Source organism: Myotis brandtii, unplaced genomic scaffold (genome assembly GCF_000412655.1).
Source record: "Myotis brandtii unplaced genomic scaffold, ASM41265v1 scaffold251, whole genome shotgun sequence".
NCBI lineage: Eukaryota > Metazoa > Chordata > Mammalia > Chiroptera > Vespertilionidae > Myotis > Myotis brandtii.
In genome coordinates, this window is record NW_005359516.1 from 2,760,806 (window position 1) to 2,786,431 (window position 25,626).

Consider the following 25,626-nt stretch of genomic DNA (forward strand, 5'->3'; position numbering starts at 1 on the left):
GAAACAGGAAGATATGTCCTCTTGTCCAGATACCGTCACAAACCTGCATTGCGGCCTCAGGCACGTCACCCACTGTCTCTCAGCCTGTTTCCTCAGCTGTGCTATGAGGGGGTGGGTGCTGTAACCTCTACAGTAGCTGTGGACACTCACAGTCCTCCAATTAATTCGCCACTTCCTGAGAAGGCTAAGGCTTCTTTTATTTTGGAGTTCCTGTCCTTTTCCAGTCATGTGACCTGACCAAGAAGACTGATTTTTACTGAGGCTATTGTTGGTTTAATCCGTGAGAGTGTTTTTGTAGCTCCGTGTAACATCATGGTAAAGATGAGCTAGCTATGGGCTTGGCTAAGTGCTCTCCATGCATTATCTCATTTAATCCGCAAAGCTGCTTGTTGGGTTGGCCCTATTGTTTTCATTTTATGAAAGAGGAAACAGGCCAGATAGCTTTCCCGCAGCCACAAGGTAGGTGAGGGACCGAGCTGGCCTGACTCTGAGGCTGAGCTGCTTAGCCTTCTGGATTGTGTCCCCACAGGGGGTCAGAGGGACTCAGAGGGCAAATATTCTAGGACAAGTGTGTGACCATCTTCAAAACTCTTCCTGCAGACTCCCAGGCCCCTGAGTCCTGAAGAGATGGAGAAGGGAGTATTGGGAGGAACATGAGAACCCCTGGGGATGAGGTTCTCTGGGGGCAAGAGCAAGCATTTCTCCGAGTTCTGAAGTTACTGCCAGGCCTGAGGTCCGGGACCTCACTTCATGCCTGCCCTGCAGAGGGCTGTCCTCTCTCCAAAGGCAGGACAGGCATGTGGCCAGTCGGGTTCATGCAGAGGTGGTCCCGGACGGAGTACCTCAGCCTGCCTGCTGGTTGGGAAGTGGTGTCTGGGTTTGCATCCAATCTCTGGGCAGACAGATGCCACTGTCGCCGTGCACCACCCAAGGGCAGGGACCTGTATCTGGGGCTCACCACCTAGAGACAGATCCAAGACAGCCTGGGATGGTGCAGCTCAGAGTGACACCAACAAGCCTCCCCCTCAGTGATTCTGTCACATCGGTCCCCCGCTGCCCCATCCTTACTCCTGCTTCTAATTTCCACCTGTTTCCCCTTCACCCCAGGGGCTAAAAATTGACTTGAAGAAAGAGAAAATTCCAAGACTGTGACCTCTCAAGATGCATTTTATACAACTTTCCTGATGAACTCATTGGGAAATGGCAGCTTGTTTAACCAAATCTAAGCCAGGTTTGGAGTTATACTGACAAAAATCCTGTTAGGCCATTTCTTCCCATTCGTACTCATTAAGCCCTGTCTCGGCAGGACCGGGGCAGGCCCTGTGCGTACAGTGGGAATCTCAGACAGAAGTTGTGAAGGCCACCCTTCATTTCACACACGGGCAGGACAGCCCAGCGATGCTAAGGGGTTCACCCAAGGTCACGGTGACCTGGGGGCCCCTGTGGGTTTGGAACTTGAAGTTCGCCTTTCAGCCCTATGCTCTTTCGACAGCATCTTGCACAACTTACGGTATGGTCGGAGGAGCAGGAATGACACCTCTGAAACGATTACAGAACCCGTGGAGGGAGCAGAGTTTCCCTCGTGGTGATTTCCTGCCCACAGTGGGCTTGCTGCCAGGGTCTCTATGTTGTTTTCTTATATGGGCTTGCCTGGGGTTGTAATTTTCTTTTGAGACATTGGAAAATCCCATAATGAAAAAAATGATTAGGTGAAATTGAATTCTTACATTGTTATCCAGTTCGTGCTACATCTGTGTGTGTGTGTGTGTGTGTGTGTGTGTGTGTGTGTGTGTGTGGTGCTGGACCAGCAGGGAGAAGGGGTCTGCCATGGTGTCCACTGGTGGGGTGAGGTGGGGGTCTCTTAGTGAAACGAAAGAGGCTGGTAAAGGGTTTTCTAACCCAGAAGCTTACAGGTTTTGAAAGCTCCTGACTCAGTGTCCATGTCATTCATTCACTCAAATAATTCTGGAGAGCATTCAACAATAATGATTAAAATCACCTCTGGGCAAGGGCCCCGTGTCAGGTTCCAGGAAGGATGTGTTTCATATGCAGGGACAATAGGAGAGTCTCCAGGGGGTCCCATGGCCTGCCTGAGAGCTTCCACTCAACCGCAGGGCTCAGAGGTTGACTCATGACTGGTTCCAGGCGCCCCCGCGATTGGGTCGGGGTGAAGGCTGCCCATCCACGTTGCTGCCTCACTAAGATCAGATTGGAGTGAGTGCGGCGCTGTGGGGCTGGGCCTGGCCTCCAAGGAAAATGGCCTCCGCAGCCCCTCTGTGAAGCCTGCGGCTGAGAGCAGGGCTGGGGGGACCATGGGTGTCCACCCTCCCTGACTTATACCCAACTTCTTATCAGAGAAGATGAAAACAACAGGATCCACCATCCAGAAATAAAACCAGATTTTGTTTTTGATCTTTTGTTTTTGATTTTTATTTTGATCTCATGAGAGATCAGAATATGGAAGTCCAGAGACCTTGGCCAAGCAGGGCACAGGCCGCCGGGGTTGCCCAGCCTGGGTCGGGCCCCAGGCCACACAGTGGCAGAGAGGGCACTGGGTGGGCAGAGCTGCAGTCGGGCCACATTTCTCACTCCTGCGTCTTTGAGCTGTGAGTCGGACAGATTTTATCTTGCCTGTTTTGACCCTAATGAAGCAACAGCGGAGTGTGGGGAGAGAACAGAGAGCAGCAAGCAAGCTGGTTCTTCTTTTGGCCCATTTAGCAACTTCCTGTAGCTTTTGAGTAAGGACAGGTATTTCCCCTTGTGCCCTGAGGTGTGCAGTCTCCAGCATGTGCCTGTGGCCCAAGACCGTCTGGAAATGGACTCAGGCTCAGCCCCAAAGCAAGTGCATTAACCATAGGGAAAGGAAGGGGACATGAAGTAGGCAGTCTCGCCATTCCTTTATGCTCCTCTGACTCTCATTCAGTAAGTAATCTTTGGCACCCGCTCGGCGCCTGCACAATGAGGGGCGTTCTGGCTCGTGTCTCCTTCACTCCACTCCTTTCCCTTATCACTCAGCAAGGCCCACATTTTACCGATGAAAACGTGGAATCACAGGGACAAAACCATGGACTTGGCCTCTGTCTCTAATCTGATAGCAAAGCCTCTTGGCAAATTCAAATGTATCTGCTACAATCTTTTCCTCAAGTGATTTTGGGTGTTTCCAAATTTACCAATTCGCTAAAGGATGGATGAGCTGCCAGCCTGTGCCCGAGGACCAGCTCTGTCCCCTGGAGCTCTGGGGGCTCAGACACAGGGGTGCAGGGCAGCTAGCTGACAGGGGATGTGGCAGGGATGTCACCAGCCCATGACCCTGTATCCTGGGAATGGCCTGGCCTCATGGCTCCGTGCCCCTGTGACCACCTAACCTTGTCAATCCCCAGAACTGTTCTACCAGAGTCCTCACTTTCTGATCCCAGCCTTCTCCTTTCCAGAGTTTTCTTCCACAACTCCCACCACCCCTGCCCTCCACCTGGAGGTTCCCCACACCCTCCCCTCCAGCCTGTCCTCATCTCCCTCTCCTGAAGGCCCAGACCCTTTCCCTCACATCAGACATGTCTGCCCCAAACCTGCCAACCCCTCTCTCCTCTGTCCTGCCACTGCCCCTGACTAGGCTTGGTCATCCCAGCTCTGGGTCCCACCAACCTCCTGCCACCCTCGTCTCCCCGGTGGGAGGATTGGAGCTGCTACACACTCTAGGCCTCCACTCACAGCCAAACCTCAGCCAGCCAGCCTCAGCCTCTCTGCTTCCCTAGGATTCTTGAAGCCTCCTCTGTTGTCATCTACCCATTTATGTCATCTCTCCACCACACTTAGGGCAACAACCCAAATCCCGCTTCTCTGGGAAATCAGAGGTGACCAGATGGGGAGCACCCTGCTGTGGAGGGAGTGCTGCTCAGTCCTCCCTGGCAGAGGGACCCGTGCCCGTCAGCTGCAGCCAGCAATGAGCATGGCAGGGGTGTGAGGGCTCGGCCACTGCTGCCCCAAGTCAGAGGCTCTGCCTGCCTGCCCTCCTGCCTGCTCTGCACCTGAAGGCATCTCTGCCTCTTCCTGCCCCCCACCCCCAGGTATCGCCGCCCCACTAGAACTCCTGTTCTTCTAACTCCATTTGGCACCTGCTTCCCAGAGTCCACCTTCCTGGCTGCTCAGTCTGAATACTTGCCTGCCTCTTTCCACCCTTGTGTCCTGGCTCGTCTCCACAAAGGCAGTTCTTCCACCACCCAGAGGCTAATATTTCAGGGGGGCTGGGGGTCCACTCCCTTGCTGGTCTCCCTAGGGACCCCACAGTCCTGGTAGCCATCATCTCAGTTTCCCAACCTCCTCCTTCCCTTTGCTGCCCTGCACTTTTCCTCGCCAGCCACGCTTCCTTCACCCAGTGCCACCGGGGCCACCAGTGACCCCCAAGTTGCTAAAATCCTCGGGTACTTCTCGATCTTTGCCACACTTGGTCTGTGTGAAGCACCCTCTCCTCCCTGAACCACTCTCCTCTCCTGTCCTCTGGGTCCCTGTGCTACTCTCTGCTCCTTCCTCCTTCGCCACTTCTGCCTCCTCATCCTGCTGGCCCCTTCTATGCCGGTGCTTCCCAGGCTTGTGTGGGACCCTCCTCTCCTCTCCATGAGGGAGAGGATTCCCAGATGCTGACTTGCTGGTGCCTTCCACATTCCATCTTTCAATCAGGAATTGTTCCTGAAGTCCAGGTGCCAATAGACAGCTGCTGAGGGGCCCTTTCCACCGGCTGAACCTCCACCAGCATGTCCAGGATGAACTCATGGTTACCCGCAAAGCCACGCCTTGGGATTTACACTCCAGAGAATGCCACCCTCCTCCTCCTCTTCCTCCTCCTCCTCCAAGTCACCCTGGCCAGAAACTGGGCAGCCCCCTTAGTGCTCCCTTCCAGGGGGTCACCGGCACTGCTGATTCTCCACCCCCCTCCCTCCTGAACTGTGTGCTCCTTCCCCGGCGCTGCCGCTGGAGGTGGCCTTCAGCGGTTCTTGCTTGCACTGCCCATTTCACCTCTCAGCCCAGCGTTTTGATTCTCGTCAGGTGTCTCTCCATTATCTCTCAAACTGAGCTTTCTGAAAGGCCGTGGCTCTGGCACAGGAAGACTTCTGTTGCTCTCATCGCCTTTACCACTCCAGCATCACCATTTCAGCTTCTTCCACGTACCAGTTGAGACCCCGTGGATTTGGTCTGGCCTTCCTCTGGACCTTGAGGACTAGCAGACAGAATCACCTGCAGCTCCCAGCAGGCACTCTCATGCCTCAGGGCCTTTGCATCTGCTTCCCTCTGCCTGGAGCACTGTCCCCCACCCCTCCCCTGGCTAACTCCTACCCATCTAGCAAAGATCAGATCAAGGGCTACAAGCCCCGGGAGCCTGAGTAAGGGTGCCCCCTTCTGCTCTTCTCCAGCACCCCGCAGAGCTCTGTCTGCCAGGGGGCTGGTTGCCCTAGCTCTGTTTCCCCTGTTCGAGCTTCTGAGAGCCAAGCTCCTTTCTGCATCCCAGCATCTAGCACAGACCCTGGCACATAGTTGGCACTAAAATATCAGTAATGAAGTAACGCATGAATGATCAAATGAATGGATTCTGCTTGGGGTTGGGGTGCTCACTAGGGTGCTAATCTTTGAGGTGAGTCCAAAAGAAGGGCTGAGAATTGTGAAGCAGGAATTTGAATGGAGAAGGGCATTCCAAGACAGGGACTGGCATGGAGGGATGGAAGTTTGGGAGAGTGGGATGTGTTAAGGAAACTGTAGCTAGTTCTGCCATTGGGGCAGAGATTGAGTGAGCCACAGATGACTCTGGAGAAAGGGGACAGGGGACAATGACTGTTGGGCTCTGGGGAGACTGGCTTTTCCCAGTATACAACAGGGTAGGACGTGAGTGCTTTAGATGCCACGAGGAAGGCTGTGGGGGGCCCAGGGAGGAGGTGCAGGGGTGTGATCCTGAGCAGGCCAGGGGTCAGAGAGCAGGGGCAGAGTTGCGAGGGGTTCAGATGGAGGTGACCTGATGCCAGAGGAGGTGTGAAGGTGGCAGGATGGTGATGCCATGTGGTCTGGCTTGGGTTGCTGAGTGGATGGTGAAGTCCTTCATTTACCAAGATGGCAGCCTTGGAGAGGAGCAGGTTTGAGAGCAAGAAAATGAGTTCAGTTTTGCTTACAAGACCTGAAAAGAACATTGGAAGAGGCCATCAGGTTTGGAGAGCTTTTCGAAGGCCCCATTCAAAGCACAGCTGGGGGTGAGGGGATGGATCCAGGTGTGTGATCACACCAGCTCCTGAGAGCTGATTGTGAAATTTTTAGGAACTTTACAAGGCAGTAGTTAAACCAGCTATTATTTTAAAATTAAATTATATAACATTACAATTAGATCAATTATATTGGAAACAAAGATAAATACTCAAAACTTCCTAAGTATTTTACATTTTATTATTTATGCTTGTAAGATTATTTACGTCTATTATGTCTGTGAAAATACTATATAATGTGTTACTATGCTGTCCTTCCCAACTTGCATTCAGTGACATCATATTAATAGCTTGAAATTGGTCAGGTGGAAATATTTACACCATAGAAGTTTGCAAACCCCACAAATCAGGGTTTGATTTATTGTTTGTTGACTGTCTAGACTTAACAAAGTTATAGAGAAAATGTATAATGTACATTAAACTTAAATGTATATTGTGCCTGTAGCCACTACATGGTAAATTGTACAGGAAAATTGAGCCAAGTTCTTCCAGTGTCCAAAAACTATGCTCTCATTCAGTGAAGATGTGCTCACATCACTGAGAAACAAGTGAAGTTCCAGCATGTATCTTCATTGTGTCACTTTTTTCTTACTAGTTGCCACAAATAAAACTATCAACCAGCATTTACATAGGAACTACATTCATTTGTCAATTATAGTTATAGGTTGGGTATGGATTCAGCAGGTCGCTAAAAATCAATGAAAGCATTTGTAAGACTCAATTTGCTCTATGCAATTTACAGTAAAGAGTACTGTATATTTTATTATTATTTGTAAATTGCTAAACATCCTTCATGTCAATAACATTTATTGCACACTCATTTATGTACTATTTTCTCTACCACATAGGATGCCAGCCAAACATCTTCTGAGAGTGAGAGGCAGAGAAGAAGCGAAGAGCTGAGGTGGGTGAGGCACAAAGAGAAGGGGCCTGTGAGGACAAGGCGACGACAACAGCATCATAACCATGACATCTGGAAGGTGGGGTGCCAACCCCGTTCTGGCCCTGGGCCAAGCCCTGAGGTACGGATTTGCTTTATTAATCTGCTGGGACAATCCTGGGAGGAAACCGAGGCTTGGAGAGGTTCAGTCCTTTATCCACTGCCCACAGCCAGTTAGTGGCTGAGTCAGGATGCGAACTCAGGCAGCCGGCTCTCTAGACAAGGCGGGAGCCTGCACAGCAGCCCCTTCTCCTCAGTAAAGCCCCTTCCACTGTGGACACTGGAATTGCTCCAGGACAGAGACAGGGAGGGCAGGTGTGGCACATGTCAAGGACTTGGGGGCATCAAAAGGACTGGCAAAGCCGCCTGGTGCCTCTGGCCCCTACCTGGTGTCCACCTCCCAGCACGTTCGTGCCGCCACTCCACAGGGCCTACTGCCACTAGTAATACAAATCAGGGCTTGCATGTAAAACATACCTTTATTCTTTTATTTTCTAGTAATTCATTTTTATTATGTTTTTTAAAAGTCAAATACATGACAGATTGGAAATTTACAAAATTGGCGCTTCCCCTTAGAACATTTGAGACGTGCCTTCTAAGCCCCCCTCTGTCACGCTGCTCCCGCTGGAAGCCCTCACTGATCCCCACGGGCTGCAGCAGAGGCTTCAGGTGGGTGGAACAGTTTGTGGGCTGGGAGCTTAATTCAGTGTCATCACCAGCATGAAATAAAGAAAAAGAAGTGGAGTAAGACAGAAAATGTCAGAGTACATTGCATGTAATAAATACACTGTTTCAGCTATATGTAAAAATAAGTACATGTAAAATATTAAATAGATAATAGATAATGTATTAATGTTAAATATGTGATATAGAATGATGATATAACAGACTAATAATATATGAATATATTATTGAGAGCACATATATTTATAGATAGGTATATGTGTCTAATATATTATAATGCATATGTATACTGGAGTATGATGAGAAATATTTTTCTTACTATAATCACAGTAAAGAAAAACTTACTTGTCACTAGTGTGAGGAAGGCTAGTCTGGCCAAGTGAGTGGCTTGTGAAAAGGCAAAAAAAAAGCCTGTCATGTTTGGGGAAATATGGGCCACTTAGCGTCAGTGGACCATGAGCTAGGGAGGAGGCCTCAAGTGCCATCTTGAGAGTCAGGATTTGCTTTTGGGCTGAGGAGCCACGGAGGAATGTTGAGCAGAGTGACATGAGGAGACTTACATCCCAGGATTCTGGCCGCCCTGAGGAGAGCGGATTAATGCAGAGGGGACAGAGGCAGGGAGGCCTGCAGGGTGACTGTTGTAAGAGCTGGGCCTGAACAGGGCCGTGGGGATGCAGAGGGAGGGTGGGAGGGAGAGAGACTCAGGAGCCAACAGGACGTGGCCACCCATTAATCATCGGATGTGGCAGTGAGGGGAGGGAGGGCAGGGTGACTCCAGGGGTGCTGACTGGGGAACCGGTTAGATGGTGGTGCCTTTTGCCCAGATGAAGAACATAGGAGGCAGAGAGGGACTGGGGAGAAGATACTGCTTTCAGCTGAAGCCGCACTTGTAGGTGGACATGGCAGTGGGCAGCTGGAACAGAGGAGCGGGGCTAGGCCAGGGAGACAGATGAGAGAAAGCCCATGAAAGACTGAGGGAAGTGGTCTTTCTATTTTTTAATTTTAAAAAATTGTATTTTTCAGTTACAGTGTACATTCATTATTATTTTGTGTTAGTTTCAGGTGTACAGCATAGTGGTTAGACAGTCATGTACTTTACAGAGTGACCCCCGCCCCCGTCCCCCCGATATTTCCAGGACCCACCTGGCACCATACATAAGTGTTACATTATTAACTATATTCCCTGTGCTGTACTTTATATCCCCGTGACTATTTCGTATATCGATTTATGCTTCTTAATCCCTTCACAAGATCCAGAAACTTGGGTCACAGGAGCCAAGGGGGCAGAAAAGACCTAGGAGGAAACACAGCGATGCAGATGCTTCAGAAAATCAAATTCCTGAAGGGGCCATGGGATGTGGCCGTGGGAGGACACAGGTGCCCTGGGCAAGGGTGCGTGGAGGGTGTGTGGCAGGAGCCGGGGCTTTGGCAGTGAGTGGAGATGTCACACTGAGGCGGAGAGAGCGGGGCTCATGTAGACCATATGGTGCCTTTGTGCGAGTTAGAAAGGGACACGCCTTCCTCCAGGCAGATCAAACCCTCTTGCCAGCATTCGGGCTCGGGAGAGGGGTGCAGGCTGGATTTCAGCCCCCACAGGCCCCACAGTGGAGCACCCATGCGTGCCGTGGCCCTGCAGATGTACACCAGCCCTTCTAGAAAACTGACTGGGAAAGGGAGCGAAGTAGTCATTGACCGAGCGGGGATGCTGGACCATGCGAAGGGGTTAGTTTTTAAGCTGTGAGAGATTGGCGCATGCTGACTCGGGTGAGAGAGGGGAGCCCATGAAGAAAAAGAGGGTACAGGTCAGGGAGACCTGCAATGGGAAGCTGGGTGGCAGCCCAGGCAGGAGGGGCGGTCTATGGTGCGCTGTGTGCAGGGTCGGGGCTGGTGCTGCGGCCATGGTTGAGGGTTGGGTGCCCACCTGGAGCCCGGGGCCAGTGGGCAGGCCGGTGCTGCAGCTGAGTTTGCTGAGAATCTCTGTGATGGGGCAAGGGAGCGGACGCCGAGCAGGGACACTGAGACATGGCTGAGGCGGCCTGTCCTGATATGTGGATAAGTCTAGAGCAGTTCTGGGGCTCTGGAGAGGTGACATGCAGCAGGCCTAGAACTGGGCAGGCCAGGCAGGGTCTTGGCACAGAGTTTTGTTTACTTATTATTTTACTTTTTGTTGTGGAAAAATTTCAGACGCACCCAAGAGCTGTGGGAAATGCAAATGGACATCCCTCTTATACCTATCATTTAGCTTCAATGATTATTACTATTGTTAATGTTATTTAATGACACCCCCTTTAAGTACCTGTTTACTATTTTATTTATCTATTTTAAGTACCTTTTTAAAAACTTAAAAAAACATTTTTTAACAGTCTTCATTTTTTAGATCAGTTTAAGTTCAGAGAAAAACTGAGCGGAAGATACAGTGATTACCCACTTACCTCTGGTTAAAAACTTTTTTATTTGGAAATAACTTTAAGCTTACAGAAAATTGCAGGAACAATTTTTAAATATTTTTAAATGCTGTTTTCTTATTAAAGAATATATTCTCAAAAATGTATATAGAAGAAAATTGAGATCATTTGTGATTCTACTATCCAAAAATTAGTACTGTCACTGTTTTGGGGTATTTCCTCCCAGTTTATTTCCCTACATTTATACACATATATTTTTTTAAATATATTATTTATTTATTTATTTATTTTTATTGATTTCAGAGAGTAAGGAAGAGGGAGAGAGAGATAGAAATATCAATGATGAGAGAGAATCATTGATCAGCTGCCTCCTGCACACCCCTTACTGGGGATCAAGCCCACAACCCAGGCATGTGCCCTTGACCGGAATCGAACCCGGGACCCTTCAGTCCACAGGCCGACACTCTATCCACTGAGCCATACCAGCCAGGGCTTATACACATATTCTTAACTGGACTATTTTATCCAGAGACTAACCCCACCCCTCAGCTCCCTCCTTCCAGTGTGTCCACACCAGTGGCTCAGTGCCATGGCCTTCACCCCCAAATCCCTCCAGAGAGTCTGCTTCATGAGCAACAATGGAGCCACGTTTGTGGCTTGTGGTGCCCTGTCTCCCCGAGTTCAGTGCTAATGCAGGCCTCCCCTTTAACATTGGTTTCATGGTTTTTCTTAGATAACATTGGCTGACTTCTGGTGGGACGAGTTGCTCAATGCTCCTTGGGCCCCCATCTTGCCCACGTCCCATACTCATCTCTCTGTATCTGATCCTATCACCCCACTCACCTGAACGCTATGTGAGGGTGGGGCTCAGGGCTGACTCACCGCTCTACATGAGGCAGAGTTGGCCTTAAGAAATATGTATGGAATTGAATCAACCCACTTATTTGGCATTGCCCATCCTCATCTGTGCTGCAGATTCTCAGAGTGCCTTATACTAATTTACAGCCTCCAGCATGGTGTCTGGCACGTAGTAGGTACTCAATAAATGTTTATTACTGCTGCTACCAATGACCTGGAGATTTCCATGCATGGTAGCTGTTTTTTCCTTCTGCCCATTCCTGCCTCCCCCTACTTCTCCTGGGTGGTGAAGAAGGGAGGCAGCTGTGACATGCCAGAGGGAGGGACCCTGCTTTGTCCCCCATCTTCTATAAGTTAGGAGCAAAGCTAAGTTGGCAATGGATTCAAAAGAAGCAGTTCTTCATGTTGAGGTTATTTTATATGTTTGCATTGCTCACAATACCAGTTATCATTAGCAGCAATTAAACTATTTCAGGATTAGTTCAAAGCTGCCTTTGAGGTATTTTAAGTTGGACAAAAGTCTTCCATGTGTCTAGCTCTGAGCCAAGTTCCCTAGTGTCATTAGAAGCCCTCTTGTATCTAGAGAATACCCAGTCTGTATATTTTGATTGTCTGGACATTTCATAAATTTCAGGAGTGTTTGTTGGAAGTGGGTTAATGTCTCCAGAGCTGTTTGGTCTGTGTTACAAGTCCCACTTCCAACCTTAAGTGGAGGAGGGGCTCTGCAGAGGGTCTTCCCTTAGAGACAGTTCCTCTGGCCACGCAGAACCCTGGGCATCCGTGGCCTGGGGGGAGCATGGCAGAAACCAGAGCAGGAAGGGATGAGGGCTTGTTCTAGGGTGGGGGCATCAGGAATTGGGAAGAAGGCAGAAACCCAATTTACAGGGCTGGGCTGTGAGGAGAGGAGTGGGGCGGCCTTCAGAACACCTTAAGTAATCTTCAAATTTGATTGAAAGATAAAAACAGGGAAAGAACCGGTTTTGGCGTATTGGTCTGGTAGGGAGTAGTCAACGCCTTGCTCTGACCCACTCTCGGTTGGCCCTGGCCCTGGCCCTGACCCTGGAGGGCTGGCTGTGGCATAGAGGCCCAGGACCACTATTGCCTAAACACTCCAGCACCCTCCAGGGCCACGATTGGCACCAAGCATCTCGCTGGCTGCTGACACAGGGGTGCTGTTGATGGGCTGAGCTGGGCTGCTTTGGGTGGGAGTTCTGAAATGGGTGGCAACCCAAATGGGAGGAAGAGCCTCTGGAACAATGGAGAACTGGGAAGGCCCTGCCAGCAGGCGGCCTGTGTCAGCGAGGCTGTGGCAGGGACCAAGAAAGGGACCAGTTAAGACAAAGCTGTCTTGCCCAAGTGCGCTGGGCCGTTTGGCCGTTTGGCCGTTTGGCCATGACCGACGTGACCGCTGGGTCATTCCTGCTGGGGAACAGCGGCGCTGGTCGTCCGGGTTTGTGGTTGGGGAATAAGAGACCTGCTGCTGCTTTGGGTTTCCCACACGCCTTGCCTTGGTCCGAGCCACCAGACTTCACTGGGCTCCGATATGCATTCCTGGAATTTTTGTGCAGAAGTCACCCCATTGCTCCTCCTTTCAGCTTGAGGACCCGAGGCCATAACCGCTGACACAGAATGCTGGGAGCCGCTGTGGCCCTGCTCCTAGGACACCGACACAGTCACACCAACCCGGGGCTGGGGCGTCAGAGGGCTGGGCGGGAGCTGTGCAGACAAGTGGGACCTCTCGCGTGGCGGCGAGTGCCCAGAGGTGGCAACCACGGAGGGATCCTGTCCTTGGCCCACACCGTGGGAGGGCAGATGGCAGGATGACCCACTTTCAAAGCGGCGTGGCTGTGATGGGGCTGCTTCAAGTGGCCGACCTGCACATACACGTTGGTCTTAAACTCTTCAAAACTGGGCGGTTAAACATCTGAATCCTGTTTTCATTGGCTTGTAAGCCATGGTGATGGGGACCTACCTAGTCTTCTGAGCCAGCAAGTGTGCCCAGAGGCTAATAAACAGCAGGTGCCTCCAATAAATATGATTTTAATGCTCAATGTAAATGTGTGCAAATAGATATGTAAAATGAAATGTGGGAGCTGAATCTATATGCAGGTTACACAGTTTCTCAGCTGTTTTGAACTGTGAACTGTAGTGACTGTGTGTTTTACATGTGCCCAGTGTATAGTGGTGGGGAGTGTGTGTGTTTTTTTAGACAGTGTATATGTGTGTGGTGTGTGGTAATGAGTGTTTGTGTGGTGTGTGTATGTGCGTTTGTATTGTGGTGTGTGTGTGTGTGTGTGTGTGTGTGTGTGTGTGTGAAGGGAAGTCCCCATTAGGTTGGTTGGAGACAACACCAGCCACATAATTTACAGGGTCTGGTGCAAAACAAAAGTGTGGGCCCCTTATTCAAAATTATTGGGAATTTTACCCCAGCCGGTTTGGCTTAATGGATAGAGCAATTGGCCTGTAGACTGAAGGGTCCCCGGTTTGATTGTGATCAAGGGCACATGCCTCGGTTGCAGGCTCAATCCCCGGCCTTGGTTCAGACACCTGCGGGAAGCAACCAATCGGTGTGTTTCTCTCACATCGGTGTTTCTTTCTTTCTCTCTGTGTCTCTCCCTCCCTTCCACTCTCCCTTGGTTCAGACACCTGTGGGAAGCAACCAATCGGTGTGTTTCTCTCACATTGGTGTTTCTTTCTCTCTGTGTCTCTCCCTCCCTTCCACTCTCTCTAAAAATCAATGGGAAAATATCCTCTGGTGAGGATTAACAAAAAAATAAAATAAATAAAAATAAATTATTGGGAATTTCAAGACAGCAACAGCAGAGCAGCAGACCAAGTTTAGACCTTTCTGAGTGAGAGCCCGTGTGACTTCATAGGTCAAATGGAGACTGTGCGCCTCCGGTCTCCCTTCAGCCCTGCTTTGCTGTCTTGAGTCCTTGAATCCCCCTTCCCTCTGCCCCATCCCCCTCATGAGCCTGGAGAGGAGCCGCAGCAGCGCCTGTGCCCTGTGGGGCTTGCTGCACCTTTCCCGACCCTCCCTCTGTTCCAGTCTGGGCCTCACCGGGCCACCCAAATCCATAAGGTCTCTCAGCTCTTTGCTAAAAAAGATGTCCTGAGAATGTCCAGGTCCCCTCCCAGCCCACCCTGCATCACTGGGCCCTGCCTCCACCCTCAGGACTTGAAGGCTCAGGCTCCTGCCAGCACCATGCCCTCTGTGCTCTCAGAAATCGTCAGGCAGCAGAAACAGCACAGAGAAGGCAGCCCATGGTTTTCAGTTGCGTCCTCACTGCCCACCAAGTGCTTCAATTTTCAGGGGCCCTAATGGGCCCTGTCCTGGGTGGGATGGGGTGGGGGTGGGGGGAGAAGCGGCAAAGGGGCACTGGGAAGCTGGGGCCGCATGGTGCAGGCAGAGTTCGCAGCCTTGAGATGTCAGTGGGGGTGTGGAGGTGGGGACTCCCTCCGTCCTTCCTGTTTACTGTCCTGATTTGCCTCCTTTCGGGTTAAGTGCCTGGTGCCTGCTTCAGAACATGCTCAGGAAATGCTAATGGGTAATAATGAGGGTGTTCCCGCCCCAATACCTATACTTGTCAATAATTAGCCACGATTTCTGAGGTTCTGGGAGGAGACACCTGGTTTGCCCCAGCTGGTTTAGCTCATCAGTGTAGCAATAGCATGGCAATTTTGAGGTCCCTGAGTGGTTTTGGGGTGTTGCACTGGCGGGCATCTCACAAAGGACTTGAGAACTTACTTCACCCTGTTTCTGACCCTAGCCAGAGACTAGTCCCTAAACTCAGCCCATCCAGGCTCTCCTGGTAACCACCAGTTCCATGTGCTTCTGTCTTAGGGATCCCAGATGGGACTGTGTGAACAGCCAGCCTGGGGAGCTCCCTGCGGAAGGCCCCCTGCCTCAAGCCAAGGGACCCAAAAGTGTAAAGTTTGTGAGTAACATGGGGCAAGCTAGGCTAGAGAGGGGATTTCAATAAGTGGCCAGGCATGAGTGGAGATTACTATAAACTTGTTAGGCACTGGCCATGGCGCTTTGTCTGCCAGGGAGAGTGGGAGGGAGGGCCGGGGGAGAGAGGGAAAACAAGTTCTTCCTCATGCAGGGGTGTGATGATAAATTGGATTTCCAGAGGGGGAAAAAGTCTTAATCTAGAATTTGCCAATTTCTGTGGTGTAAATACTTCCACAAAGCTACCAGTTGGTTTAACAACTGGCTCATGAAATTCTTGACTCCACAATCAGCTCTTGCTTACTGCTCATTAGATCTTTGTCCCCATCAGAGGCCATCAACAGCACAAGCCCCCAGGCCCTAGCTGCACACCTTCCTGAGCCCAGCACGGTCACTTCCCAGATTTTATTTACAGAATGCCCTGCTCCATGCACTGGGCATCTCGGGTCCTGAAGCGAGCCATCCAGACGTTCAAGCTCCCTGTGCTTCAGACCCTAGAGGAGGGTGGGCTGGTCGGCCTCACAGATTGTTATGAAGTTCAATGAGGCGATGAATAGGAAATGACTTTGCCAAACCCAGTCAAGTGAAGTGCCATGACCCAAGTTCCATGGCTGCCTCCTTCTAGTCCAGAGCACCTGGGGAGGTCTGACTTCAGTGTGGTATGAAGAGCCACAGTTGGGGCATCTAGCAGCTCTAATTCGCCAGCTGATTAGCCACCTGCCTCTCACCCCATTCTCACTGCCAAGGGACCAGGTGTGTGTGTGTGTGACAAATACCAGGGAGCCAGGAGGCCACTAGGTCAGGTCCCTGGGCCACAGAACAACGCCCATTCCAGGGGCTGGGCGTCTGTCCACAGAAGTCCGCCTGCGGAAGGGGCTTCCTGGTCCTGCGGGTGGCCGGGACGTTTCTCTGGGTGCAGGATTATTTATTATGCAATCTTCTCAGAGACCCACCTGCCCTTGACACCTTTCCAGTGACTTCATTCCCCCTCCTCTGGGCTCCTGGAATGGCCCCACCTTAGCTTGGCAGCTGTGATGAGAGGTGTTGACCCAGCTGCCTATCTGCTGGCTCACTGTGTCAGGTGGAAGGGGTGAAGACAGTGGCAGGGATGAGGGTCTTTCCACACCAACAGGAACCTGGACTGTCTCCAGGCAGGATTGGGGCCAGGGTCCCCTGGGATTCAGCCAGGTACTATGACGGTGATGAGTGGTACAGGAAGCCAGTGAGGAATAGGCCACGGGCCAGGAAAACAGCCCAGGGCCACAGGTATGCCACTGGTTCTTGCTCCTCTCCTGTCCTAGTCTCTCCTGTTTGGTGAGAGCACTCGGCCAGGCCTGGAGCCCAGCAGAGAGCACCTGCTGACCCCAGAATAAGTTTCTGTGGGGGCTGGAGACAGTCACACCTGCCTGATATGTGTGAGCCTCACACCCCGGTTCATCAAAGGAGACAGGCTGGTGAATAAACCAGCACAACACACTGCAACACACTCGACTGGGAGTGGGCACCCGTGCAAGGGGCAGGGTAGAAGGCTCCATGGAGGAGGTGTCATTTGAAGGATCATAAGAGTGCCCCCCCCCATCAGCCCCAATCTCCCTGCACAGGCCCAAGTCAGGCTGCAGCCCTGGGGCCCACAGATTCACCTTCTGGGCATCCATGGGGTGACCCTGCACCCCCCACCTTTCAGCAGGAGGTTATACAGCCCAACCTCCTCCAGCCAAAGCTTCACCAATATGGCAGACTTCCCCCTTCTGGGAACAGATGGGAGTAAAATTCCCTGGCTGCTCTTTTTATAAATGATCAGGTGGGGGGCTGGGAGAAGGGGCTCTTGGGAGGTTCCTGGAAGGTGAGAGGGGCCATCGGGAGGAGACGACACACGTGGCACACCCAGAGTTGGAGCTGGAGCTGGATCCCGCTTTGGCTTCCGGTGGCTTCACTCCCAGAGTTCAAGGTCTGCACCAGCCCACTTCAGGGACTTAGTGAGGGCACAGGGGCTGAGGCCAGCCTGGAAGAGTTCTGACTCAGAATTGGATGTGATCAACGAGGGAAAATTACTGTAGCAATCGAGTTCATGGAAAATGCTGTGTGTGTCCCGTCATTTAAAAACTATGTCTGTGCATTCTTGATTCTGGGACCCTCTTCTCTCTCCCTCTCTGGGGAATCTTATGGGATTCCACACTTGGTTCAGAAGGTATGAGAAAACACCCACCCCATGCGCACACATAGTAGGAGTGCAGTTAATGTAAGGTCCCTTCCTTTAACCACTCACAGTGGTCACTTGGGGCTGAGGGCAAAGGGTTCCCCCATTCTAAAGGTTGATGGGCCTCTGATCCCTGCCTCCCCCTTCCTTCTCCAGCTGATGACAAACACCTGGATGTCCTAACGTCTTCTGTGTCCTCACGTGTTATTCTGGGGCACAGTCTGGGGAGGGTACCTGAGTGGCCCCCCTCTGACTGAGGCTGGCAACGTGGGCTGGCCTGTGCCGGTCTCATGGATGGATGCAGAAGGGCGAGGCACTGATCCTGCTCGTTGGGCAGGATGCTGGCAGGAGGGCAGGACAAGCAGGGGCGGAGCTTCTAGAACAAAGAAGAAGGGGAGCCCTGGGGGCCAGGCTAGGCATCAAAAAGGCTCTGCAGAGTGAGCATGCCACAGTAGCCACCTCTGCACCCAGCAGTTCGTCAGACAACCCTCACCTGGTGCCTTCTGCCTGCCCCAGGCCGGGCACCTCACAACACTAGAGAGGACTTGTTCTCCAGCGTGATTGCGCCGGCGCTGCTCTGTGGCTTTCTCTACTTGGCGTGGGTTGCTGCTGCCGTTCCAGTCAAGAGCAGAGGGATGGCCGGTAGCGGAGCCAGGAGCCAGGGAGGCCGCCGGGAGCACGCCTTCATCCCGGAGCCTTTCAATGGAGCCAATATAGCCCCCCACCTCTGGCTGCACCGCTTTGAGGTCATCAACGACCTCAACCATTGGGACCATGCCACCCAGCTAAGGTTCCTGAAAGAGTCCCTCAGGGGCGATGCCCTGAAGGCCTACGATGGACTCAGTCCCGAGGACCAGGGGGACTACGAGGCTGTGAAAGACACCCTGCTGAAGACCTTCGGGGGGCCCACGGCCGCCCGCAGCCACCTGCCCAAGGAGATCGTCTTTGCCAACAGCATGGGTAAGGGCTACTACCTCAAGGGGAAAATTGGCAAAGTGCCCGTGAGGTTCCTGGTGGACTCCGGGGCCCAGGTGTCCGTGGTCCACCCGAACTTGTGGGAGGAGGTCACGGATGGGGACTTGGACACCCTTCGGCCCTTTGAGAATGTGGTAAAAGTGGCCAATGGGGCAGAAATGAAGATCCTGGGCATCTGGGATACGGTGGTGTCGCTGGGCAAACTGAAGCTCAAGGCAGAGTTCCTGGTGGCCAACGCCAGTGCTGAAGAAGCCATCATCGGCACCGATGTGCTCCAGGACCACAACGCCGTCCTGGACTTCGAGCATCGCACGTGCACCCTGAAAGGGAAGAAGTTCCGCCTCCTGCCTGTTGGAGGGTCCCTGGAAGATGAGTTTGACCTGGAGCTCATAGAGGAGGACCCCTCAGAGGAGGGGCAGCAGCCCTCCTGTTGAAAAGCCCCCATTTCCTTACCCCCCAAATACTGGTGGAAGACCCACCACAACGGAGGGGAAGGGCAGGTCCTCAGGGGATCCCTGGGCTTGGCCAACCCTCTAAAACTAACTCTTTCCCTCCTCTACTCATCCCCTCCTCCCTCTGCAGGGACCTGAATCTGCCCTGGTGGGGGAGGCTTCACTGGGAACCGCACGGGTGTGGGAGAGCAGGCTGGCTTTCTTAGAGGGAGAGCGGGTCCTCACGGTTGCCAAGCTGCTCTTGGTGGCAAAGACTCAAAGGCTGGAAGAAGGTTCCATGAAGGCTAGAAGTGATTGTCTTTGAGAGAGGACTAGAGGATCTCTTAGACCCCTGAGACATGGCTGCTTCTCCCCAGGTCTGTGCAGCCTGAATCCGCTGGGCTGGCTGCAGGGTCCTCACAGCTCCTCGGGGACTCCTCCCTGCCGGGCCTTCCCACCTGTGTGATGTATATTTCCTTCTGTCATTTACTTTGAAACCCATGGAGTCCTGTGCCAATAACTCATTACTTCCAAACCCAATAAAGATTGACTCATGGCAAAACCACATCATGTGTTGATTGGGGACGAATGGGATGGATGTGAGAGGGTGAGGAAAACAGGGTGTAAATGTCAAAGAGGAGGAAGATTCCAGTATTTACTGAGTGCCTACCCTGGGTATAGGAGAATACATAGATGGTGACTGTGTATCTTGGATTTTATGACAGCCTCAATTTCAAATATTTTGACTTATTTTCTCCATAATTCCTACCATCATTTCTAATGGAGTCATAATTCCTCTAATCATTTCAAACTATAATATTATAGCATCAGAATTGCCCCTTATACCCAAAAGTTACCCTAAAGTTATTTGTGAGGTGTGTTGATCGGGGATTGGAACATTACAGTGCTTGTTAACAGATGGGAAAGGATCTGCCTGGCAAGAAGGTTCCTATAGCCGCCCGGGAGCCAGGATTGGGGGCAGAACACAAGGCCAGGGACAAGTGCTGGCATGCATGGGCCACCCAAGGGAGTTCTGGGAGAAGGGGATGTGGCGACGCCAGGGTGGCCCGGGTGGTGGGAGGACAGCTTCTTGCTGGAAGGACTTGGAATGAGCCTCAAACTGGAGAGGCAGGATGGAGTGGGGGGAGGGGTTCCCAGATCTGGGAATGAGGTGTCCATCTCTTTTAGGGTCTACCTCATAATTTGCTTCCAAATGCCTGCCCGCCTCTCTGGAATGAGCAGGGCCAGGAATCTGAAAATCCCAACCAAAAGGGGACTGTGGTACAAAGCTTTGAGAGCTTTCATTGGGAGGTGAGAAGGGCCTCGTCCCCTCCCTCCTGATTGTTCAATAAGCCTGTCCTGAGGTTTCCACTGGGACACCCCGAGACAAGCAGCCTGCCCGGAGGGTGAGTATGACTTGCCCCTGGACTTCTGGAAGCTAGTCTGAGCTGAGAGCCGCTGCTCCCCCTCGAATTCCAGCTGATTATCTGTAAACCGAGGCACCTGCTCAGCCCCTGAGCCTCGTGATTACTGAAGCCCAGCCCTGGGCAGCCAAACATCATCAGGGGAATTAGCTCGTCAGCCCCAAGGAACTTTGGGTGATGGGCGGGTCTGCTTCAGGGGGAAGTCTTCTCCCAGGAAAGCGAGGCCTGGAGGAGGGTGGGCCCAGCGAGGAGCCATGAAGTGGAGACAGAACCAGAGAAGGAGGTAGGAGAACGGGGAAGGAGGCCCTCTCCTGTCCCCCACCTCCCAGGTCTCCCTTCTTAGGTTTGGTTTTAACTTTTAACAGAAGCTGCTTGTCTACTAGGCCAAACCCTCCCCTGAGGGGACAACGCAGGTGGCACCTCCCTGTAACCTATTTCCTTCAGCTCCTAGCCACAGGCTGGGCTGAGGCGGGGAGGTTGTGGAGTGGTGGGTGGGGAAGTGGGCAGGGGTGCGGGCACAGGGAATGGGTGCCAGGCCAGAATTCCAGGCAGCACCCGAGTCACCCTCTCCCTGCCCTTCCCCGTGCACAGCCGGCTGGTGGACAAGAGCGGGTGACCTGTGTCCCAGCTGCAGGGACCTCTCCTCCCTGCTCTGAGCCACCGGTTCTCCTGGGGGAGCATGAGGGCCCAGCTGGGGCCCGCGTGCGGAGGGGGCCCATGGAGGAAGGAACTAGGTGGTGGTTCTTACTAGAGCGCTGTTTGTCTCACCCCGAGTGAGACTTAAGATGGGTACAGTGCGTGTGTGCGGGGGTTACCAGTGCCACCCACCCCCCTCAATGTGTGAAGGTGAAACCTGGGCTGTGGGTGGTGAATGCCGCTCTCCTAGGAGCAGAGTACCAGGGGGAGCCCTGGAGAGCGGCCAGGGAGTGGGTCGGCCACGGCGCCGAGGGCTGATGCCTGGACGAGGAGTTTGGGCTGGCTTGCAAGGAGTGTTTGAATGGTGGAGGACAAGAAAGATCTGGCTTCTAGGTGTAGGTTGGAGTAAAAGAGCAGCAAAGAATCTAGCTTGAAAGCCGTGGCAGTTTTCAGACTTAGGGCCTGCGCTTGAGAGGATGGAAAGGAGGAGACAGGCAGGCGTCATGTGAAGCTCTAACCCTGGCTGCATTGGAATCGCCTGGGAAGAGCAATTAAAGCTGGTTCAGCAGATGGGCCCAATGCGCCCGGCCTAAAGCTCAGGTGTATCCACCTCCTTTGGTCCTGGGGCCAGCAGGAAGGTGCCTGAGCACCAGCTGGGAGCTGGTTAGAAACGCAGCATCTCATCCTCGCCCAGGCCGGCACCTGCCTCGGACCAGATCTCCAGGTGACTCGCATGCACACGAAAGCCCTGGCCTAGAACATTCTGATCCCACTAGTGAAGGGGCAACTCACGGCCCCACAAGACCCCTCTTTTCTAACAGTGACCACCACAAACTGAATGCCTCCCAATTCTCAACGGTGCTAGGTAATTTCTCGTGCTTTCATCCAGCAAACATTTATTTTTAAGCTTTTGTTTAATTTCAGGCTTACAGAAAATTTGCAAGAGTAGTACAAAGAATTTCCATATATGTTTAACCTAATTTCCCCCAATATTAACATTTTACCAATTAACATTATCATTCAATCTCTCTCTGTATCTATATGTATATGAACTGTTTGAAAATTGCAAATATGATACACATTTACTCCTCAACACGTTAGTGTTTATTTCCTATAGAAGGAAGGAATCCTCGTATGTAACCACAATACAATGATCAAAATCAGGACATTGACATTGGTATAATCCTGTTATCATCTGCAGCGTGTATCACATTTCCCCAATTATCCCATTAATGATCTTTATAGCAAAAGGAACCAATTGTTTTCTGGTCCAGGATCCAATCCAGCCACACAATGCATTTTAGTCATCACATCGCTTTAGTCTCCTTTAATCTGAACAGATCCTCAATCTGTCTTGTCTTTCATGACCTTGACATTTGTGAAGAGACCTGGTCACTTACTATGTAGAATATGAACCTTCATTTTCTCATGATCAGATTCAGGCTGTACATTTTTGGCAGGAAAACCCAGAAGCGCATCATGTCAGGAGGCACGGGATTTGATAATGGAATAAATGCTCATTCATTTCATTACTGGTGATTCAACTTTAATCAGTTGGTCAAAGTGGTGTCTGTCAGGTTCCTCCATTGTAAAGTAACTTTCCTGTGTAGCTACTGAGTTTCTTCTGGGTTGATACTCTCAGAAATACATGTTACAGGTAAAATATATAAATAGCCTGTTTCTCATCGGACTGTCGCCCACTGGGTCCACTGCTGGGCCTTGCCTGCAATGTGACCTTTCAGTTCTGCCCCTCTCCATTTGCTAGCTGGCCCTCAACTCTAAAGAAAAGCTTTCCCTTCCTGTCTACTTCTTTACTCTCTGTGTGTACCATTGTGGACTCACAGACTTATTTTATTCCATCAGTTGTACTCTGTTACTGTCGTTGTTTATTTTGATGCTCAAATGTCTTCAGATTTGGCCTCAGGAGCCTTTTCACACTGGCTCCTGACTTCTTGGGACGAGTCCCCATCATCATCTGAGCCCTTCCTTATTTTCTGTCACAAGATGTTCCAGGTTCATCCTGTACCTTCCTTGCACCAGCCCTGGAATCAGCTGTTTCTCTGAAGAGCCCTGGTTCTTTTTTTTTTTTTAATTGATTTCAGAGAGGAAAGGAGAGGGAGAGAGAGATAGAAACATCAATGATGAGAGAAAGTCATTGATCAGCTGCCTCCTGCATGCCCCACATTGAGGATCGAGCCCACAACTGGATCATGTGGCCTTGACTGGAATCGAACCTGGGACCACAGGCCGATGCTCTATTCACTGAGCCAAACCGGCTAGGGTGAGCCCTGGTTCTTTTTGGTAGAGCCTGGTATGCAGAAAACAGGGTCTGGGTGTTAGGTGTGCTCATTGCTACTGAGTGTCATGACCTCTTAAGTCTCTCAGTGGTCAGAGCTGAGATAAAAATGCTCTATAATGTAATTATAAATGTACATTATAAATGTAATGTTTTTTGGAGATGAGTACATCTGTATATGCTTCTATTATCTGTCATTCTCTATATTAAAAATCTGAGGTCATACTTACACCTCCAATTCCAGCCCAGCACCATAGGGTCTCTCTTAACCTTCCCCCTTTCCTTGTTTGTAACTTCTTTTCCCAACAATGAGAAACCTGGCTCCTGAAAGTAGTCTCAGAATACTAACCCATATATCTGTGAAAAACACACCTAGAAGCAACCAGTTGTTAAACACCTCCTCAGTGCCAGGTGTGGGTGGTCCTTGGCAGCAAATAAGACAAATTATGCCATCAGACTGCGGTCACCTTAAGAAATGCTGAGGCTCACAGCTGTGCATGGCTTTAGGTGCCAGTCTAAAGGGACAACTTTATCTTGAGGACGCAATGTGCCCATCAGGAGGCCAGCTGGAGTCAGAGACCAAAGGCCACAAGTCGTCCCGTGGCGATGCCGAGGGAGTGGCCCGTCTCCATGCCCCAGAGAGGTGACCTGGCCTGCACACCTGGTCCTCAGCCACCGAGGCAGCTGCCAGCTGACGCCACCGCACATTCCAGTCCTATCAGTCACCGGCCTCTCCAGAGTCCCCTGTTGCCAAGCAACCCAGGGTAATAAATGTGGCTTCCCTGGCTGGGCTGCAAGGAGGGCAAACTCTGGTCAGGCCACTCTGAGCATCGACTCCACCCAGCTGGTCTGTGCCACACTGTGGGTTCGTGCATTGGTTCTCAAGTTCTGACTGCTCAGATACGGCGGGCAGGCCTTCCCCAGGCCTGGACGGGCCACCTCTCCAAGGCACGTGGTGCCAACCTCGTCCTGCTCTGCCTCTCTGGGTTCCCGTTAGAGCCTCTTTGTGCCTGGGAAGTGCGTGAGGTGGGCCCTGGCCTCTAGGGATTTGTCCCCTCCCATCTGTGCAGGACTCAGGGACAGGCACATGTGGGGTTGGAAAGGCTCCACAGAGGAGATCTTTAAGCTGAGTCTTGAAAGACAAGTGGATATTTCCCAAGAAGAGGTGGGAGAGAGGGAGGAAAGTTAGGAAAGGGAGCAAGGAAGAGCGGGGCGGTGCAGGTGCAGGTGCAGGCTAACGGGGGCCTGGGGAGGGGCACAGGCTGGTGTGGAGGATCCTGAAGGCCTTTTGAGGAAACCCCAGGCCCGGGATAGCCGGTGCTGCGTTTCTTCAGCTCTAAGATGCACTCCATTAAAATGTACATTATAAATGTAATATTTTTTGGAGGAAGAAAAAATAAACCCTGTAACATAAATATACATCCCAACGGTCCACCCTGGTTTAAGGAGCAGTAAAATGTGTGCGGGAGTGGTGATGGTGGGAGTGGTGATGGTGGGAGTGGTGATGGTGGGAGTGGCTCCTAACGTCCAGAAAATGATTGACTTCAGCTCAGGTACCAAGTCAGCTCCGTGCAGCGGCCTGGTGGGTGGTGCTGAAAAGGATTCTGGGACTGTGTTCAGACGCAGCCAGAAAGATGCCATGATTGATTAGTGATGTCTGCCCTGGGAACAAGCGTGGAGAGTGAGCCCTGCTGCTCTGCTGTGTCGTCAGGGCCTTCGGCCTCAGGTGGGAGCCGGGAAGGGTTGTAGGCAGGGATGTGACATGCTGACATCTGTGTTTGTGACGCCTCTGAGCCTCAGTTCACAAACTCAGTGAGGTGTGAGGAATGTCATTTTTAAATGATTTTCCAGAATTAAAGCTAATTATGTCCCACTCTCAGCCAGCCTGCAGACAGCCACTCTCAGTCTTCCTGGGCACTCCCTCCCTGCTCGGACTGGGGAAGGTCCCGGAGTCTTATGCAGCATTGAAGGGGGTCGGGGGGGGGCGGGGGCTACAAGTCATGGTGCCCAGATGCCCTCTCACACGGAGAGGCCCGAGCTCCTGTCCACGAGATCCCTTCAGGCCTTGCGGCTGTGCTGCTTCCGGTGGGGAGATTAGAAGCCCCGGTCCCAGGTCCTGCCTCCCAGGACACCCGCAGCCCCTCTCTGTGATGTCCTGCCACTTCCTTAGGCTGAGCCACTGGGTGACGTGTGGGTGCCTGTTCTCCCTAGGACTGACCACCATCCATTTGGTCCAGCCCGACTGTCTTCCTCATCTCCTCTTACGCACCCCAAGGCCACCCCAACTCCCCGACCAGGGCCCTTGAACATATTCTCATCCGTGGGGTTAGGCAGAGAGAAAAGATGGGGAAGAAAAGTGTCATATCTTACAGGCAGCACTGGCTCAGTGACATAAGAGAGCCCCGAAAAGCCGGCTCCTTACTGAGATGGGAGAATCAGAGCAAAAGCACACATTAGTATTGTCCTGTCCCTCAGCCTCGGGAGGGGACCGGCAAGGAGACTGGATGGAGGGAGTGGGTTGAGGATCTGACCTGGCCCCGGGCAGGCTGAGGAGGCTCCGTGAGGAAGGGCACGGATTCTGGAGGTAAA

The 25,626-nt window shown here is 51.9% G+C and overlaps 1 protein-coding gene across 1 annotated transcript; it reads left to right on the forward strand.

The window, feature by feature from the left end:
- The first annotated feature begins 12,946 nt into the window (after positions 1 to 12,946).
- Positions 12,947 to 19,246, forward strand: ASPRV1 (aspartic peptidase, retroviral-like 1). Its single transcript, XM_005867835.2, has 2 exons — positions 12,947 to 13,012; positions 17,731 to 19,246. Exons 1-2 carry the CDS (start codon positions 12,947 to 12,949, stop codon positions 18,682 to 18,684), a joined length of 1,020 nt encoding a protein of 339 aa, XP_005867897.1. The 3' UTR covers positions 18,685 to 19,246.
- Positions 19,247 to 25,626: the final 6,380 nt, after the last annotated feature.